The sequence below is a fragment of the Tursiops truncatus genome, chromosome 11 (genome assembly GCF_011762595.2).
Source record: "Tursiops truncatus isolate mTurTru1 chromosome 11, mTurTru1.mat.Y, whole genome shotgun sequence".
Taxonomy (NCBI): domain Eukaryota; kingdom Metazoa; phylum Chordata; class Mammalia; order Artiodactyla; family Delphinidae; genus Tursiops; species Tursiops truncatus.
Window position 1 is genome coordinate 95,677,347 of NC_047044.1, and position 18,933 is coordinate 95,696,279.

Here is an 18,933-nt window from a genome sequence, read left to right on the forward strand (position 1 = left end):
GGGAGGAGTCGTGGGTCTTAAAGGAGAAGTCTTGGAGCCTCGACTCTGCGAGCACTCGAAAGGATCGCGGACGCTACGACTTGTTTGATGGAAAGCTCAAAGAAGAATGGAGCTAGGAGGGGCTTCCTGACCTTTGGGGGAAAGCCGAGCACGCAGATCCTGGGCTCAAATCATTCTGCCTCTTCCTGGGGGCGTATTGTGACCCAAGGGGATTCCCTCCCTTTCTGGGCCTCGGTTTTAGAGAAAGGTCCTAATGCGGGAGTGGTGGGGGTCAAATCCGGGGCCTTCCCCAGCCTTCTAGGCCTGCCCGCTTCCAAACTGCCCCTAGCAGGACAGCGTCACGGTCTCCATAGTGACAGAGGCCTGCCCCCAATCCCTCTGCCACATCTGCGTATTGGGGGAAATAGCACTGGATGACGACAAATTCCGGTTACTAAATTAGGGTCCAACGCATCCTGAGACCTCAAGCCGATAACCTACTGGGAAGGTGCACAGTGAGTCACTCCTCTCCCCTCCTTCCTCCCTCACCGCTGGTCAAGGTCACTGTGGTGGCCTTATTCCCACTGCCTCAGACAGGGAATGCACAAATATGATGCAAGAAGTGATCTTTAATCACGAAATAAGCCTCAGGCCCCACCATCTGCCACAGAATTGGCTCTGGTGTCAAACCTCAAGGACACTGGGAAACAAACCCTGAAATCTCACCTGCCTCCAAGTCCAAGGGTGTCCCGATGTCATGAAGAAGGAAGGGCAGGAGGTGCTCAGGGCTGCTGGTAGATGGGCAAGGACAGGTCTGTGCCAAAAGGACAGAAGTACCGTCCCAGCCTAGGATACAGGAGAGGAGGCAGGTAGTCAGCAGGTGGCACCCTGGGCCAGGCTGGCTTCCTGGCGGTCCTGCAGACTTCACAGGTGGAGGCCCCAGGGGACCAGAGGGGCATGGCTGTGTAAGCTCCTCCCTGAAATGGTAGAGAAGCTGTTCTGACACCTCAGGGGAACAGAACAGCAGGGAAAACCTGAGACTGTGCAAAATTTCTCTTTTTCCTTACCTTTTCACCATGGATCCCAGCCCTTGCCTGTTTTCTGGTCTCAGGCTGACATTGTAAAGCAAATACCTAGTACCTAGTAAACTAAACCAAGCCAGTGAGGAAAGGATGCGCTCTGGAAAGTGCATACTTTAAAAAAGAGGATCCCTGGAGAGAGCAATGTTTACCTGAAAGCATATGATACAGCAAAATGTCAGAAAATCAAGGCAACCAGATCCCAGCACCATTCAAACCATAACACACATAGAACCTTCAGCTCTGCTAGGCGTTTAGTAACTTATTAACAATAACTCACTATGTATGCCGCTTGTAGGAGAATCGTAACAATGATAATAACAGATGTTTATTGAATGCTTACTTAAATCCAGGCATTGTACTAAACATTTTATGTGCATTAACACTTTTAATCTTCATAATACCCCTGTGAAATAGGTATTGCTAATCCCAGTTCACAATTAAGACTTAGCCAAAAGTCACACAGCTAGGAAGTCAAAGTTCAATCCAGACATAACTCCAAATACCTATCCATTACAACACTGCCTCCCAGTCTTCCTTATAAGCCCTGGAGAGCTTTGGTCTCCTAGGCCATAGGTCTTCACAGAACCTGGCTCACAAGTCCAAGAGGGACTCTGGCACTGGGAAAGGACCACTAGATTTACTTGGGTATTTAATATTTATTGAAGTTCCAGATTTAAAACCTTAGAGTTTGTTACTCCAGATTCAACTTTAAAGTCTTATTCTATTCATAACAAATATTTTTATTAAATGGATATAATTATTTTTTACCTTTTCTGTAATTAATATTTTATTTTACTTATTCTTTAATTAATGTTTGATAAATTCAAGTTTAAGAAGTTAAATTCCTCCAATTTTTAAACACTTACACTGTATTTACTATGTGCCAGGCATTGTTCTAAAGCATTTTTCAAATACTGATTTATTTAATTCTCACAGTAACTTAATAACAACCATTAGCATCCCCATTTTATAGATGGGGAAACTGACGCACAGAGAGATTAAGTGACTTGCCCAAGCTTATACTAGTAAGTTGCAAAGCTGTGACTTTAACCTACACCAGGGGCATCAAATTTTATCTGTAAATGGCCAAACAGAAAATATTTTTGTCTTTGCAGGCATACGTCTCTGTCACAACCACTCAACTCTGCCGTTGTAGCATGAAAGCAGCCATGGGTGGTACGTAAAGGAATGATTATGTCTGTGATTCGATAAAAATTTTTATGGACACTGAAGTTTGAATTTTATATCTTTTTGTGTGTGTGTGTGTGGTACGCGGGCCTCTCACTGTTGTGGCCTCTCCTGTCGTGGAGCACAGGCTCCAGATGCGCAGGCTCAGCGGCCATGGCTCACGGGCCCAGCCACTCCGCGGCATTTGGGATCTTCCCGGACCGGGGCACGAACCCGTGTCCCCTGCATCGGCAGGCGGACTCTCAACCACTGCGCCACCAGGGAAGCCCTATATCTTTTTTTATGTTACAAAATATTTTACTTCTTTTGATTTTTTTCAACCATTTAAAAATGTCAAAACCATTCTCTGCTACGGACTGTACAAAAACAGGCAGCTGGACATAGTTTGATGATCCCTAACCTATACAACCTGCTCCCAGAGTTCCTGCTCTTAACCATTATGCTAGACTTACCTTTTGGAAAAATAAAATTTAAAGATCTCCTTAAATATTTTAAACTACATGGCGTTTAATATACATATTTTAAAACACTTTAAATGGCTGACAGGGCACACCACCCCATCAGGCAAAATCTTTCTAAACCCTTATTCAACCCTATAGGTCTAATAAATTTATAAACATTTATGAAATTATCTTAGTCCTCTTCAAATCTCAAGTCTAAAACTTTACTTCCCAAATTAAAGGCTTATACATTAGATTCTCTTAAAGATCAAACGTTTTAATTCATAACGTCACTTACACACATCTGGAGAGCAAATTTACTGGCTCAGGTAGGTCAAAATTACTGGGTTAAATTTTTAACCACAGTACAGGTACTTAAAGGGTCAGAGATTTGAGACCAAGACACAACACTTAGGACCTACATACTCCAAAGACGATGCTGTCTGAATCACAAGTGAACACTGTCAACCCATTTTTAGAGATGAGTTCTGTCTCCTGTGTCATGGGTCCCCAAGGCCATCTCCTTCAACTGATAAGGATACACAACTCACAAGTTACAATCTTATCTAGTTTTGTTTGTTTGTTTGTGTACGTGGGCCTCTCACTGTTGTGGCCTCTCCCATTGTGCGGAGCACAGGCTCCAGATGCGCAGGCTCAGCAGCCATGGCTCACGGGCCCAGCTGCTCCGCGGCACGTGGGATCTTCCCGGACCGGGGCACGAACCCGTGTCCCCTGCATCGGCAGGCAGACTCTCAACCACTGCGCCACCAGGGAAGCCCCTTATCCAGTTTTTATTATCTCATTTAGGTGCAGCTAATTTCTTTCATAGCTTCACTTGGGTAAATGAATGTCTTTACTTCCTAAGTGTTAAGTTACTTTGTAGCTTTTTGTTGGGAGAAAAGTTGGAAATGAGGAATTGCCTCATCTGATCTGATTCTTTAGGGTTTTTTGATGATGTTAAGATGCAGTGTAATGGAAATATCCATGCTCTGGAAATTGCAAATCAAGGTACAGTCTTCACACATGTACACTTAGAGGGGCTTGTTGGTTATGATTGCCCATCCTCCTTTCACCCTCAGTTGACATCATTGGCAGAGACAGCTTGACAAGGGAGGAAAGCTGTACGTGAAGTGAGACACAGCAAATCCCAAAGCTAGGCTCATCTAAAAACACATGGACAAAACTCACTTTTCTTTAAAAGTGTTCAGAGTAGTGAAATCTAGATTTACCCAGGTGTATCAAGAACTACCAGCGTAGGTTTGGGTAAAACCCAACATACGTTTGGGTACCTAACTCCATCCCCTGGACACATAGCAGGGAATTCCCCCCAGATAGCAACAAGGACCATCATGCATATTGCCTTTATCCCTGCTTGGAGCGGAACCTTACCACTTTTAGCAATACAGGGAAGATTCAGTCTATGTCACCCTTACCAAAATCCAACTGGGAAATCTTTGATCCTTTCTCCCCTCAAAGTATGGACGGAAGGAAGGAAAAAAGAAATCAAGTTTATTGACTTGGGAGTATTTTTCCCAATGAATGGTTTTGCTCCCTTTTCAGGATTTTTCACAAAACATCTATAGCATACACAGCTATACAATGTGTTTGTATGTTGATTTGTTTGTTGGGGGAAGACTTCTGCTTTGGGAAAGATGGCGTAGACTTGATTTTCTCTATTGCTCCCATTAAATACAACTGAAAGCCCTGGACATTATATGTAAAACAAACATAAGAAGATTCTGAAAGGTGGAAAAAAGAAAGTGGACTGGCTAGGACCTTAGGACCCAGGACACAGCATGGTAGTGAGTTCTGTGGGTTTCTTTTTCCCTCATACATCCCAGACTGGATGCTAGAGAGGTCAGCAACCTGGAAATACCAGCATGCACAGACCAAAAAAAACCTCCAACAAAAGTCGGCTCTCTAGGGACTTCCCTGATGGTGCAGTGGTTAAGAATCCACCTGCCAATGCAGGGGACACGGGTTCGAGCCCTGGTCTGGGAAGATCCCGCATGCCACAGAACAACTAAACCCATGCGCCACAACTACTGAGCCTGTGCTCAAGAGCCCACGAGCCACAACTACTGAGCCTGCATGCCACAGCTACTCAAGCCCACACGCCTAGAGCCTGTGCTCCACAGCAAGAGAAGCCACCGCAATGAGAAGCTTGTGCACCGCAACGAAGAGTAGCCCCTGCTCGCCACACCTAGAGAAAGCCCGCACACAGCAACGAAGACCCAACACAACCAAAAATAAATAAAGAATAAATAAATTTATTTTTTAAAAAAGTCTGCTCTTAGCCAAAAGACCAGAAAGGGGTAGCCTACAAAAACAGAAACTTCCAGACAATAACCACTCTTCTCCAGCCAAACACCAACTAAAAAACTGTGGCCCCCCACCAGCAAAGGCCAAGAAGGGAGCCTAGACTACCAACCTCAAGAAGCTATAATGAGACACCCCACCCTGAGGTGGTGTCAGAGAAGGCCAGGTAAGGAGCCCATCCCCACAGACCAGTAATGAGGCTCTCCCCCATTCCTGGCAGTGTTAGTGGAGACCACGTGGGATGCTGAAACTAACCCCCCTGCCCAGCCCAGCAGTAAGGAGAAGTTCCAGCCCCTCAAGTGTCAGTGGAGGCCAAACGGGGAACCTGGACTTCTTCCTCCACATGGTGGTAATGAGGTAGTGCCCCTTCCTTCCCTGCAGGACTGGTGTACAAAATAAGCCATTCAAAACGGAAGGCTTAAATAAGAGCCAGAGTCTATGACAAAATGCAAAAATGTCCAGGTTTCAGTAGGAAATCACTCATCATACCCAGAACCAGGAAGATCTCAAACGGAATAAAAAAATGTCAGCCAATAATCTCCAAAATTTACAAACAGTTCATGCAGCTCTATATCAAAAAAACAAACAACCCAATCAAAGAATGGGCAGAAGACCTAAATAGATATCTCTCCAAAGAAGACATACAAATGGCCGAGAGACACATGAAAAGATGCTCAACACTGCTAATTATTAGAGAAATGCAAGTCAAAACTACAATGAGGTATCACCTCACACTGTCAGAATGGCCATCATCAAAAAGTCCACAAACAATAAATGCCGGAGAGGGTGTGTAGAAAAGGGAACCCTCCTTCACTGTTGGTGGGAATGTAAATTGGTACAGTCACTAGGGAGAACAGTATGGAGGTTCCTTAAAAAAACTAAAAGTGGAGCTACCATATAATCCAGCAATCCCACTCCTGGGCATATATCAGGAGAAAACCTTGGTTCAAAAGGATACATGTTCACTGCAGCGCTGTTTACAATAGCCAAGAAGTGGAAGCAACCTAAATGTCCATCAACAGATGAATGGATAAAGAAGATGTACATATATACAATGGAATATTACTCAGCCATTAAAAAGAATGAAATAATGCCATTTGCAGCAATAGGGATGGACCTGGAGATTATCATACTAAGTGAAGTAAGTCAGACAGAGAAAGACAAATATCATATGATATTGCTTATATGTGGAATTTAAAAAAAAAATGATACCTCTGAACTTATTTACAAAACAAACTCAAAGACTTAGAAAAAATCTTATGGTTACCAAAGGGAAAAGGTGGGGGGATAACCTAGGAGTCTGGGATCGACACGTACACACGGCTATATTTAAAATAGAAAATCCACAAGGACCTACTGTATAGCACAGGGAACTCTGCTCAATATTCTGTAATAACCTAAATGGGAAAAGAATTTTAAAAAGAATAGATACATGTATATGTATAACTGAATCACTTTGCTGTACACCTGAAACTAACACATTGTGAATCAACTCTACTCCAATATAAAATAAAAATATTTTTTAAATGTCAACCAATAGATGCCAACACCAAGATGATAGAGATACTAGAATTATTTCCAGGTAGCCATGATAAATATGCTTCAAGAAGCAATTACAAACCCACTGAAACAAATGACATAGAGAACCTCAGCAAACAGATAGAAGCTATCAAGAAGAACCAAATGAAAACTCTAGAACTGAAAAATGGAATAACTAAATTAAAAGCCCAGTGATGAGCTCAAAGGTAGAATGGATAGGGCAGAGGAAAAACAATCCGTGAACTGGAAGATAGGACAATAGAAATTACCCAATTTGAACAATGGAGAAAAACTAGACCAAAAAAAAAAAAGGAAGAAGAAGACAGAAGGAAAAACAAAAACAGAGCTTCCCCGGTGGCGCAGTGGTTGAAAGTCCGCCTGCCGATGCAGGGGACATGGGTTCGTGCCCCGGTCCGGGAAGATCCCACATGCCGTGGAGAGGCTGGGCCCGTGAGCCATGGCCGCTGAGCCTGCGCGTCCGGAGCCTGTGCTCCGCAACGAGAGAGGCCACAACAGTGAGAGGCCCACGTACCGAAAAAAAAAAAGTGATTGTCCCAAGCAAACTAGTGTTCCCAGAATCTGGAACAACGCATTATACAATCCAAACCCATATTTGCTCAGGTCCGTATTCCCTCATCTTAAACTTTTGGGACCAGTCGTGTTTCAGTATCCAGAACTCGGGGATTTTCCTGAGGTAAATGCAGTACGTGCATTAAGCAGCGTATATGATCACACACACCTTCCCCAGCCAGGCCTGCGGCAGCCCCCGAGAATCAAGCACATTAATACTTCTTCTGAAAAAATATGAATACTTACTTTGAGATAAAGTCTATAAACAGTTTCACCTGTTCAGGGCAGGATGAATTTTGGCATCAGACTCATTAAAAACACTTTTGGTTTTCAAAATTTTGTGGACTTCAGAGATGGCTGGTGAGAGATTGTGTGACTATGCAGCCAAAGCCCATAGTAAAGACTTAGAAGTCACTAGAGAAAATGAATAATAGGAGAAATATTGGTTTCAGGGTCCGGCTATGCGAGTGACTATGAAATTAAACTCTGTTGAAGGGATTCTCCAATCAGGAGGCTGATGTGGTGTAATGCTCACGTTCCATTGACTCAGCCTTTCGGCCACCTTAATAGAGAAGGAACCTGAGAAACGTAGTTTAGACTAAGGCCCCGAATGGGCTGGACTAAGGTCTGGTGAGCAGCTGGCGATCTCTGCACCAGTCCACCCTTCTGGTCACCAGTGTCAGGCTATACCAGAGACTATGATATTAAACTCCATAGAAAGGATTTTCCAACACAGAAGTTGGTGTAGCTGTTTCAATCTTCCAGTTTTTAGCTGTTCCCTCATGGACTCTACTGCAGCTGACTCCGGGCTCCATAATTAGAATCTTTACACCATCATTGAGAATCCTCTCTGTGGAATTGCCCCAGTTGGAAAAATCTGAGCTGTAATAAAGACCCGCCACCAGACTGAAACTCAGCTTTCTGTACAAACCTTCGATTTAAGTGCTAGCTCTTCTGCAGAGAGACTTCTGTTGTAATGTATGGGTGTTGCCAAATCTGGCTCCCTATGCATCGATGCGGAATAAAAATACGGAGACAGAGAACTGGAAGATAAGAAACAGAGAGGCTTTTTATTTTCTTTGCCAGGCAAAGGGAAGACACAGTAGGCTAACGCCTCAGGAACTGTGCTACCCTCCTAGGGGGATCAGGGAAGAATTCATACACGGGGCTCTCAGTCCGGGGTATGTGATAAGGATCAAAAGTGGCGAAGGTCTTGCATTTCTTTTCTTCTGCAAACTTATGGCCAAAGCTGGCATCAGGTGGCTCAGCAACCCGGTCTGGTGTCCCTGAAGTTATCGGCCCATGACCTTCTTTCTGAAATGAAGAGTGCTACACGGGAGTGTAGGGGGAGAAGAAATGCCAGGTGCAAAGGGTAATTTGTATGGAGTCAGAGAGTAATCAGCTTGGTGAAGGACAAGTCTAGCCTCGAGTGTTTGTTAGTAGTAACAGCTAAAGAATAACCAAGATTAATTAACTCTTTCAGGCCTGTTTACGTTGCTTCCCCAGACGATTCATTGTTTCCTTATTTTCCTTGTTTATCAGAAAAGTCTCATTTCTATTTTTGCTGCAACATGGGCATCAGTCATTTTTGATAATTCAGGGAAAAAATCATCACTACTATAAGCATTGAGATCGATGAGATTTTTGTTAAAATTACTTGAATACTTGGAGCCATTGAAATCTTCCTTAACCTGTAAATGAAAAACTACTTTAGAAAAACATGTTGGACCTGTCTGACCTGTTAAATGGTCTTTGGGAGATCTCTCTCTTCCTCTCGGTTGTGTCCTGGACAGGAGCTCCCTCTTGGCACCCCCTGTCTTGTCTGGGCCATGCCTTCTCCCTCTCAGGTTTCTTTAGATCCCATCACTCTTTCTGATCCAAAAACTGATACCAGCTCCACAAACACCCCATCATTGTGAGTATTCGCGATGTCTAATGCGTGTAGAAAAGACTATTTCCAGTTACCTGGGGTTTAAATTAATATTTAATTTATTAAAATTGTAAGTATAAAACATGGTTTTGCTTAAACCTTGAAATTCAACTTAAAATCCTGAAATTCTATTTATAAATGTACTACATTTTAAAAAATTACTTCCACTTGTTCTTTGATTGATGTTTAACTCAACTCGAACAGATTTAAATTTCCTTAGCAATTAGTCTCATCTACAAAGTTGGTAAAATTTCCATGACTGTTTTACACCATATTCATACACTTAATATATCTGATTTGTTCCCCCTCATGTACTTCAGTTGCCTGACAAGGTAGTATTTAAAATACTCACAAAATCTTTCTTACAACGTAAGCAACTCTTGTAAGTCTAATTACTTAATTGACCATGTTCTGCTGTTTGATTTCTCTTGAATGTTCTAATACTGTTTATAAGCTTTCGACTAAAAATCATAACTCTAAAATCAACAGATATTTCAAGTTGGAAACAACAAAGTTTAACTTAAATTCATACAGATTTTTAAAAATAAATTTATTTATTTTACTTATTTATTTTTGGCTGTGCTGGGTCTTCGTTGCTTCGCATGGGCTTTCTCTAGTTGTGGCGAGCGGGGGCTACTCTTCGTTGCGGTGCGCAGGCCTCTCCTTGTGGTGGCTTCTCTTGTTGCGGAGCACGGGCTGTAGGCACACGGGCTCAGTAGTTGTGACACACAGGCTCAGTAGCTGTGGCTCACAGGCTCTACAGCACAGGCTCAGTAGTTGTGGCGCTGGGCTTAGTTGCTCTGCAGCATGTGGGATCTTCCCGGACCAGGGCTCGAACATGTGTCCCCTGCATCGGCAGGTGGATTCTCAACCGCTGCGCCACCAGGGAAGCCCCATACAGATTTCTAAACTTAAAGTTAACATCAACATATTATGATTTACTTCACTGTCTCTATTCTAAATTCTACCCTTTCCCAGAAGAGTCAGTTTGACCATCGGGAAGGCTGAGGTTATTAGGTCAAAAAATTAGTGCCGTAGACCAGTTAGCTGTCAGATTGAAGAGCAGAGCGGGAGAGCTCAGGGCTTCAGGGCTGCATGCTGCAAAGTAATCCTCCTGTGAACTCCCTGAGCGCTCCCCAGGTGGAGTTACCTCTGCTGACTGCAGGGCGGGTTTTCAGCTGGACCGGCTCACAATTCACATGAGCAGGGCATCTTTTGCATTGTACCTTATCCCGCCTTGGGTAGATGATCTGCTGCTGTATCCCCACCTAGATGTCAGCAAATTTCCTTCACTTATTAAGTCCTTTTGTATTTTTCTTTCTTACCTGATCCTCTAGCCCTGTCGATGACCTCTCTTTTCTAAGCCTCTAATTAAGTGTCATCAGACCCACATAAACTTGCTTTTCCCTTTCATATCTGCCTGGCCTCCCAGACCTTGCACTCCTTCCACATGTATCTAGCCTGTCTTCAAAGACCATAGACCTTTCTTCCAGTGGAATCTACCTCTTCCTCCAGCTTAATCAGCCTTGTATTTTTCCTTCAATTTTCACCTCTTTTATTCCAGAAGAAAGACCAAACTTTATGTTGTTATTTTGTTGTTGTTGTTGTTTTTAAGCAGTTCTTTCTTGACTCCTTGAACAAACATGCTTGTTAGAATCAGAATGTTCCAGACACTGACCTTCTGGATTGCCCTGTTGAGCCCTTGGGTTTGCAGTAAGTTCAATTTTTTCTCTATCTTCACGGGAAAATGATACATCCCCTATTAAATAAGGGATCCTCACTCCTTTTGATCTCTTCACTGGAAAAAATATACCACCCTTGGTAGCTAAAACCACAATCCAAAATTCAAATTCTTGGCCAAGGATTGTATAATTGACTAAAGGATTATAAAGGTGACAATTCCAGAGCCACCTTGAGATGGGTGTTGGTAAGTCCTGGGAGCTTGTGGACTGACACAGTTCACAAGGACAGGTAGAGGCTGGTCACGCATGGCCTACTTGGGCCTACACAAAGTTCACGGACACATGCTCAGGAGTGAAACTCAGCTCCTTTTGAGGTTTGAGGGTCAGCCTAAAACTCTGGCTGAAAACATGGCAGAACAAAAAGTTATTCCATCCACCAGGGCCTTACCTGGAAAGCCTTTGTAGCCAATATTCTGCCCATTTTGAGGTAAGACCAAAAGACCATATATTTGGTGAACTAACCTCTATTTTTGCCTTACCTGTAGTGCCAGGTCACCTTTGCCCATGAAATCGGCACCCGAAAGCCTGTGAGCTCTTGTTACCAAGACCCTGTGGTGCTCCAAGGACAATGGTGCTTTAAGGACAAAGGATGACCCTGCGTGAAAATGTTTCAGCTGTTACACCCCCTACCGGACTCTTACTCGCCCTCCCACCACGTTGCAATGGTTACAAGATTCCTGAGCCCACCTGGGCGACGCCCACCTGGGCAACCGGACCTGTCCCAAGTAAGGAAAAGCATCTGCCCTGTCCCACTCCCACCTATAGAAGGAAGGTATATGTTCCTCGACCAATCAGTAAATGACATTTTCACCTCGGACCATTCCTTTGCTTTCTGGCTGTAAAAACTGATCAATAGCACATGTTCAGGCCCGACTCTCCCAGGCGACTAGGAAGTCAGCCCGCTGTTCTGGCAGCGACCCTTTCCTCTAATAAATTCTATCTTCTTTACATTCTGCCTTATATCTGGAAATTCTTTTCCAACCCACGTTCAGAGCACGACAGACCCTAGCAGCTCCTGTTGGTAAGGCCCCGACTTATTAAAAAAATAACCTGGGGCTTCCCTGGTGGCGCAGTGGTTGAGAGTCCGCCTGCCGATGCAGGGGACGCGGGTTCGTGCCCTGGTCTGGGAAGATTCCACATGCCGCGGAGCGGCTGGGCCCGTGAGCCATGGCCGCTGAGCCTGCGCGTCCGGAGCCTATGCTCCGCAACGCGAGAGGCCACAGCAGTGAGAGGCCCGCGTACCGCAAAAAAAAAAAAAAAGCCTGGTGCTTAAAAATAACCTGTGCTTGTCTAAATCAGCCTGGTAACTATAAAAATAGCCAATCTCCTATGGACATGAGCCACGGTAAGCTTCCGTAAGCTGCCAAAAGGTAAAGAAAAACCCAGGCATGTCTGGCTCCAAAGCGTGTGTTCAAAACCACAAGCCCGCGCTGCCTGGGCTTCAGGGGGAAGGAGCTTTAGGGATCCTGCCATCCCCGAGTCTCTGTGCTTTTCAAGACCCCATTGTCACCAGGCTAGGGATGGCTCTGTCCATCTCCCAATAATTAATGATAATGATAGCTCACGTGTAGTAAGCCAATTCTGAGTTGCTTCAGAAAACGTGATCTTACTGAAGCCTCACCCAAGCCTTGGAGTAAACAATTCCTTCTGATACCCGGCGAGCCAACACTTAGAGGAGCTAAAGACCACAGCCGAACACTGAGTGCTGGGATTTGAACGCAGGCGGAACTGATAGCAAAGGCCTCCTGAACCCCTCCTCCCTCCTCCCCACCACCTCACAGTAGGAGGTGCCCTCTGTGCTTTGGGATTTCCTCCAAGCAGCAAGATGGTATAGGAAGAGTAGGGCCCTGAGGTGGCCTGGTGGCCTGTGGGGGGACAAGGCAGCGGAGCAGCTAAGTCACCTGGGCCTGGTACCCTGGGGCTTCGCTCTGTGGTCGTCTGCAAATTGTATCACCCTCTGTTCACCGTTCTGTGCCCTTTGGACTTATTCTCCCTCTCTGTGGCACCCAGAGCACAGAAAGACTCCTCTCCCTTCAGCAGCCTGACTGAAAATCAGGGCTTTTCTCAACTGCTGCTTTTTCCCTTTGACAGCCTCTCCGCAGCCAATGGAGAGAAAGGGCAGGATAATCCCAACTCCCCTGTTTAAGGGAAAAGACCACATCTCATGGGGATAGGGGAGGGGCTGCAGAGTGGGGATGAGAACTTCAGCCATTTGGGTCAGGTCTTTGAGAATGGATATTCGGGGCGGACGTTCCTTTATCCTGTGGATCAGAATCCTCCTCGAGGTGATAAATGGAATATTTATAAGTGGAACGGAATATGTACAAATGGAATATTTCCTGCCATATCAACAAACAAAGGATGTCACAGTCACCAATGACTGCAGCCCTCCAGCGTGAGCTGGTGAGCCCTGAGGAAACTCAGGGTGTGAAAATACGGGCCCCAGGGAGCTAAGGTGCCTATCAAAGGAATGATTTCAGTTAGCCCAGACTCTTGCATCTTCCCATCCATAGAAAAGTGCTAAATTCCTTAACTTGAGATGTCTGGTTTTCTTTATTTAACAATAATCTTTTGACGTTCCCAATCACCGGCTCTTTGTTGCAAAACTCCTATATATCCTGGTTCCCCCCTCGCCTACCCGGAGCAGTTTATCACAGTTACCTGAAACGCTGTCTCCCCGGCTGCAGTCCTCTTTTTGCCCCAAATAAAACTTAACTCGCAACTCTCACGTGTGCCTTTGTTTAAGTCAACTGAGGCATCATGGGGTTCCAATTCCGTTTCTGACAAATCCAGCTCCACCGCATCCCAAAGTCCCCATGCCCCACCCCCTCCCACCCACTGTTGCTAAATTTAAACCCTCATCTGTCCTTTTCCTGTAGGACCGGGGTATTTTAGGGAGCGACAGCGTGGTGCCGCAGTTGATGCCGTGACACCAGCGCTGTGAAAATAAGCGTGCCAGCTCCCCTCGTGGGTCAGAGGCGCCCGCCCGCCCCGGACTCGCAGATCTCCTTCCGCACCGTCTCCCTTCCTCCTGTTCCTCGTCTCTCCGAGAGGGGGCGCCCTTTGAGGGAAGCCTCGGCAGGACGCTGGGTGAGAAGAGGACTCGCAGGGAGGCGAGGTCCAGGACCCCAGAACCCACAGCGCACCGAGGAACACTGTGGATGCAATCTCAGTTCATTCTACAGACACCCGGGAACATCCCAGGGTCTGGGGATTTCACCCATCAACGCAGTCCAGAGGAGCCCTGAGGGGGCCCAGGGGACATGCCTTGGGGGCCAAGGTGGAGATTAAAATCTAAGGGGAATAGGAGATCTTCTCCGCCCCCAGGGCAGGGGCTGGCGGCTGGGGAAATGCGAGTTTCAGGATTGTTGCTGATGGTACATCAGCCTGCAGGTTGCAGGGTGGTATACTCCTGAACCGGGCAGAGACCTGGTGTGTGAGCGCGTCTGTGTGTGAGCGCGTCTGTGTGTGTGTGTGTGTGTGTGTGTGTGTGCGCACGTGTCCGCCCACCCGCCCGGAAGACACAAAAGTGAGCTTTCAGGTCTCCGGTCTGGTAACAGGAAGCAGAACGCATTTGGTTCTTGAGCTCTAGGTTACCGTCTCTGCCTCTACAGCCCGGCTTCTCCCAAGGCCTAGTTTCTCCATCGTGCACTTTTCAGGAAGCTCGTTAATTTTCACTGCAGAGAGTGGACTGCAGAGGAAAACAGCCTTTCAGTGCAAAAGAAAAGACTTGAGTGAGGCCAAAGGAGATGTTTGCTGTTTCAAATTAAACGGGAATAGGGAAATTGGAAACCCTGCCCAAGGCCTGGCACCCTGGGCCTTTGGCATCTTCTGTGAGGGACGTTGGGGAAGAACTTTCCAGGAGACCTTGAGCAACAAAATAAAAACCCATTTGGACTCCTGCCTGCTGCCCTTTCTCTGCACGATGGGGGAATGGCATTCCTGTTGCCTATTTCCAGTGTGTGGTGTGCGTGTGTGTGTGTGTGTGTGTGTGTGTGTGTGTGTGTGACAGAGACAGTGAGAGAGGAAGGTGGGCCCACAAGCAAGAGCAGTAATTTGGGGCATGTGTGGCTGCAGGGGCACAAGGGCTTCAAAGTCTTCTCCAGGCACCCACACTCCTGCTGACACTGACCCCATCACGACACGACCCCCCAGCTGTCATGCAGGGAGGGGTTGGCAACCATGGGCTGGCCTCTGGAGTGTCAACACTGACGGTGAAAAGGACGGACAGGAGGGACTTCCCTGGTGGTCCAGTGGTAAAGCCTCTGTGCTTCCACTGCAGGAGGCATGGGATCGATCCCTGGTCAGGGAAGTTCTGCATGCCTCACGCTTCAACCAAAAAAAAAAGGGGAGGGACAGGAAACGTTACACCTATAAGACACAGTTAGTGCTCGGTGGTTCTGACCCTGGAGAGTGTCTGGAAAATGAATGCAGAACGGCGCATTTCAGAAGAAACCCCCGCGTGGTCCCAGAGACAGATGATCCAGGAAGGTTGGGAGCTGGGCAGATGCTAAGAGATGGACTCTGTGCTGCTGATACGTGTGTACTCAAGAGAGGGACAGAGGGCCCTGCAGGCTCGCCCTCTTCCCCACCCGAGAGCTGGGGCTTGAACTTGAATGAAGACCCCAGCTCCCGAGTCTCAGCTACAGTGTAGGGGCTCCAAGGGCAAACACTCAGCTTTGGCTGCCCTTCATGGGAAGCTGTGGTCCCTGAGGCCAGGGGTGTGTGAGGACTAGAGGGGACGGTAAGGTGGGAGGGCGGTGAGCACCCTGAAATTTAAGACCGTAAATTAAAAGCTCTCTCTCACACCCCATCAGTGCTGAGGCTCCGGATGTCTGAAGGCTCTGCCCGTTGAGCCATCACTCTGAGCCTCTGAGCAACTCCGGGTAGAACAGGCAGGGCTGCCCCCCACGTGTTATTGCCACAGACATGGAAACGTGACCTTGGCATCTGCGGGGGCCCCTCCAGGAGAGGCTGCTGCAGGCGCCTGCTGGGCCACCGCTGTCCTCTGTGCACTGGCCCGCGGGCCAGAGGGCCATCAGGGCAGCGCCATTCTCCCCTCCTACCAATTCGTCTTTTCCCTTTTTTTTTTTTTTTTTGCGGTACGCGGGCCTCTCACTGTTGTGGCCTCTCCCGTCGCGGAGCACAGGTTCCGGACGCGCAGGCTCAGCGGCCACGGCTCACGGGCCCAGCCGCTCCGCGGCATGTGGGATCTTCCCGGACCGGGGCACGAACCCGTGTCCCCTGCATCGGCAGGCGGACTCTCAACCACTGCGCCACCAGGGAAGCCCCCGTCTTTTCTATTACAATCAGTCTGAGAGCTACACACGTCACCTCATTCATCATTTATGGAGCCCCTACTGCACGCCAGGCCCTGTGTGAGTTCTGAGAATACAGCGAATCTGGTGGTGGAGACAGACATGCACCACCACGTAGTAAGGAGGGCTGTGATGGAGGCGTGAACAAGAGGTGCCAGGGCACAGAAGACTTCCTGGAAGAGGCAGCGCTGGAATGAGGTCTTCAGTGATAAGGAGAAGATTGCTAGGCACACGGGGGGAAGGGCCATGCTAGACAGAGGGAACGGGACATGCGAAGACAGAGGCGGGAAGGAGTAGGACAAGTTTGGTGAAGGACTAGTGGTTTGTGTGACTAACACCCAGGTGTGCAGGGGTGGTGGCAGAGAGGGGAAGGGAGGTAGGGAGGGGGGTTGAGGGGCCTCTCAAGGTGTCGGGACTTGACCCTGGCAATGATATGGAAGGTTCTAGAAGGAGAGCTACACTTTATAAAAGTCACTCAGACCCAGAGGCGGGTGGAGTGGAGCAAAACACGGGAGGCAAGGAGAAGAGGTAGCAGGCAGCAGGGAAGCTCCTGCAATAGGCCAGGCAGGCATCGAAGACAGTATGATCAAGGCAGTGGCAGCAGTAGGGGAAGAGAAAGAAAAGACACATGTGAGAGATTTTAAGGGGTAAAAATGAGAAGGTTTAGTCATCATTTGGACATGAGGTTAAGGGAGAGGGAGAAATCCAGACTGGCTCCCAGGTTTCTGCTTAGGTAACTGGGAGAAAGGTGAAAGGGACAGGTAACAGAAGAGAGCAGAACCCGGGACAAGGTTGCGTTTAGGCACAGGATGTCCTAGGGGAACTGCCAATAGTAGTTGGGTGGGAGGTCTGGGTGGGAGATTAAGTATGGACATCAATACATGGCTAGTGGCTGAAGCCAGGGGGAAGAATGGGCGCCTGGCAGAAGTAAGACCAGGCACAGGTGGTGCACGCAGCGGGCCAGTAAGCTCCACTTCCACCCCACTGTGTCCATGAGAACCACAGAGAAGTAGGGGAAACATTACTGATACTCAAACACCCCATCCCACAGAAAGGAATTAAGACCTGGATCTCTAGTCTTTCCTGGGGCCGGGACAGCACAGGAAGGATGCTCCCCTACAGCACACTCTTCTGAAATAACCCCATCTGGTTCCCGCCCCTTACAGCCTGGGGGACATGTCTCAGAGCCCGTTCTCTCTTATTACAAACAGCAGGGTTGGGCTTCCCTGGTGGCGCAGTGGTTAAGAAACCACCTGCCAATGCAGGGGACACGGGTTCGAGCCCTGGTCCGGGAAGATCCCACATGCTGCGGAGCAACTAGGCCCATGCGCCACAACTACTGAAGCCCACGCGCCTAGAGCCCGTGCTCCGCAACAAGAGAAGCCACCGCAATGAGAAGCCCGTGCACCGCAATGAAGAGTAGCCCCCGCTCGCCGCAACTAGAGAAAGCCCGCGCACAGCAACGAAGACCCAACGCAGCCATAAATAAATAAATAAATTTATAAAAAACAAATAGCAGGGCTGCCTGCACTCTCTCCCTAGACTCCGCGGGCAGGGCGCCCCAGCACCCCAGGCTGAAAATTCCAAGAGATGGGGAGCTGCCCCAGCCCCCCAGGCGGAAACTTCCAAGAGATGGGGAGGGGTTGACAATGTCCCCCACAAAGATCCAGAGTCTGCGGCATTCCCTCAGTTGTCTATACTCTTCCCACAGGTGCTGAGGGAAGGAGACAGTGGGAAACAACCAGCCCTGCCCCTTACTTCAGCTCAGAGGCCGAAGGGGCCCGAGACCCCAGAGCTGCCACCCGCACAGCGCCCACCGGGGATCAGCCAGGCCAGAGGCAGCTCACCGAGCTTTTTTCTGGTTGTTTTATTTGAAAACCCTATAGGGTGTGTCCCCTTCCTCAGCACACCCATCCCTACCCTAACCCCAAGACGTGACGATGCCACACGCACACGAGGCTGTGAGCTGCACACGGAACACAGGGGCTGCGCTCACGACGACATGAAAAAATATACATTATATATAATACACCTGGGGCCCCTACAAGCCAGCCACAGCCGGGTCCTGTAGGAAGGGCAGGGGCCGTGGGACCTTAGGCAAGGAGAGGAGGGAAGGGGGCCAGGAGGAGAAGCAGGGATCCCCAGAAGGAAATGGAGAGAGGCGGGCTCATAAGAGAAGCAGGGAAGGCCCGGCTGGGGGTCTGGTGGGGGTCTCCGTGGACAGGAGAGTAGGCAAGGGCAGGGTACAGGGTTTCCTTCAGTCCGCCCTACAACCCATACAGCGCGTGGCCGGCATGGGGAGAGACAGACAGGGGTGAGCGAAGGGGCCGGCTGCCTGCCAGTCTCCCACCCCGGGGGTGGGGGGGGGGCGGGGGGGAGGAGCCCAGAGGCTCGTAGGGGGGTGGGCTAGGGGAGAGGGGGAGGGGGTGGGCTCCGGTAGGGCCACGGGGTTCTGAGATTAAAGGATGACTCTTCCAAGAGCTGCTCCCTCTGGGTCTCTCTTCTCTCAGCGTGTCCTCCTCTCTCTTCGGGGGGGTGTCTGTCTCACCAGGGCGGAATCCTCTCTCTGTCTGGGGAGGGGTGGAGGCCTTAGTAGCGGTGAGGGGGGGTCTCGATGATGCGTCTCTCGTCGCTGCTGGGCGAGTCGGCTGCCTCGGAGTCGCTGCTGTCCTCGTCCTCCTGCTGGCTGCCCGCAGCGCCCGCCATGGAGGTCTGCCGGCCCTGGTAGGACTGGGGACGGCAGGGAGAGGGGGAGCTCAGCGGGAGTCCGCATGCTGGCAGTGCGCCCCAGCTGCGCCCCGACGCTGCCGACACGCCCCGCCCCCC

General features: G+C 48.5%; 1 protein-coding gene and 1 long non-coding RNA gene across 6 annotated transcripts in view; one reads left to right on the forward strand and one right to left on the reverse strand.

Moving 5' to 3' along the window:
• Window positions 1-56: 56 nt before the first annotated feature.
• LOC141275905 (uncharacterized) lies at window positions 57-14,721 on the forward strand. Of its 2 annotated transcripts, none has more exons than XR_012324538.1 (3): window positions 57-494; window positions 2,177-11,514; window positions 13,669-14,721. It is a non-coding gene; the product is annotated as an uncharacterized lncRNA (long non-coding RNA). The 2 variants fall into 2 exon arrangements; XR_012324537.1 differs by lacking the exon at window positions 13,669-14,721 and having other exon boundaries at window positions 2,177-10,760; window positions 11,275-11,789.
• Window positions 14,722-17,589: 2,868 nt separating this feature from the next.
• Window positions 17,590-18,933, reverse strand: part of CLSTN3 (calsyntenin 3) — a 29,087-nt gene continuing 27,743 nt past the window's right edge. For 3 of the 4 annotated variants that reach the window (XM_073789077.1, XM_073789078.1, XM_033867068.2), the window contains one exon: window positions 17,590-18,837. In XM_073789077.1, coding sequence (XP_073645178.1) covers window positions 18,697-18,837 — 141 coding nt within the window. In that variant the 3' untranslated portion in view covers window positions 17,590-18,696. The remainder of the gene's footprint in view (window positions 18,838-18,933) is intronic. The other variant, XR_012324539.1, reaches the window with a different exon arrangement.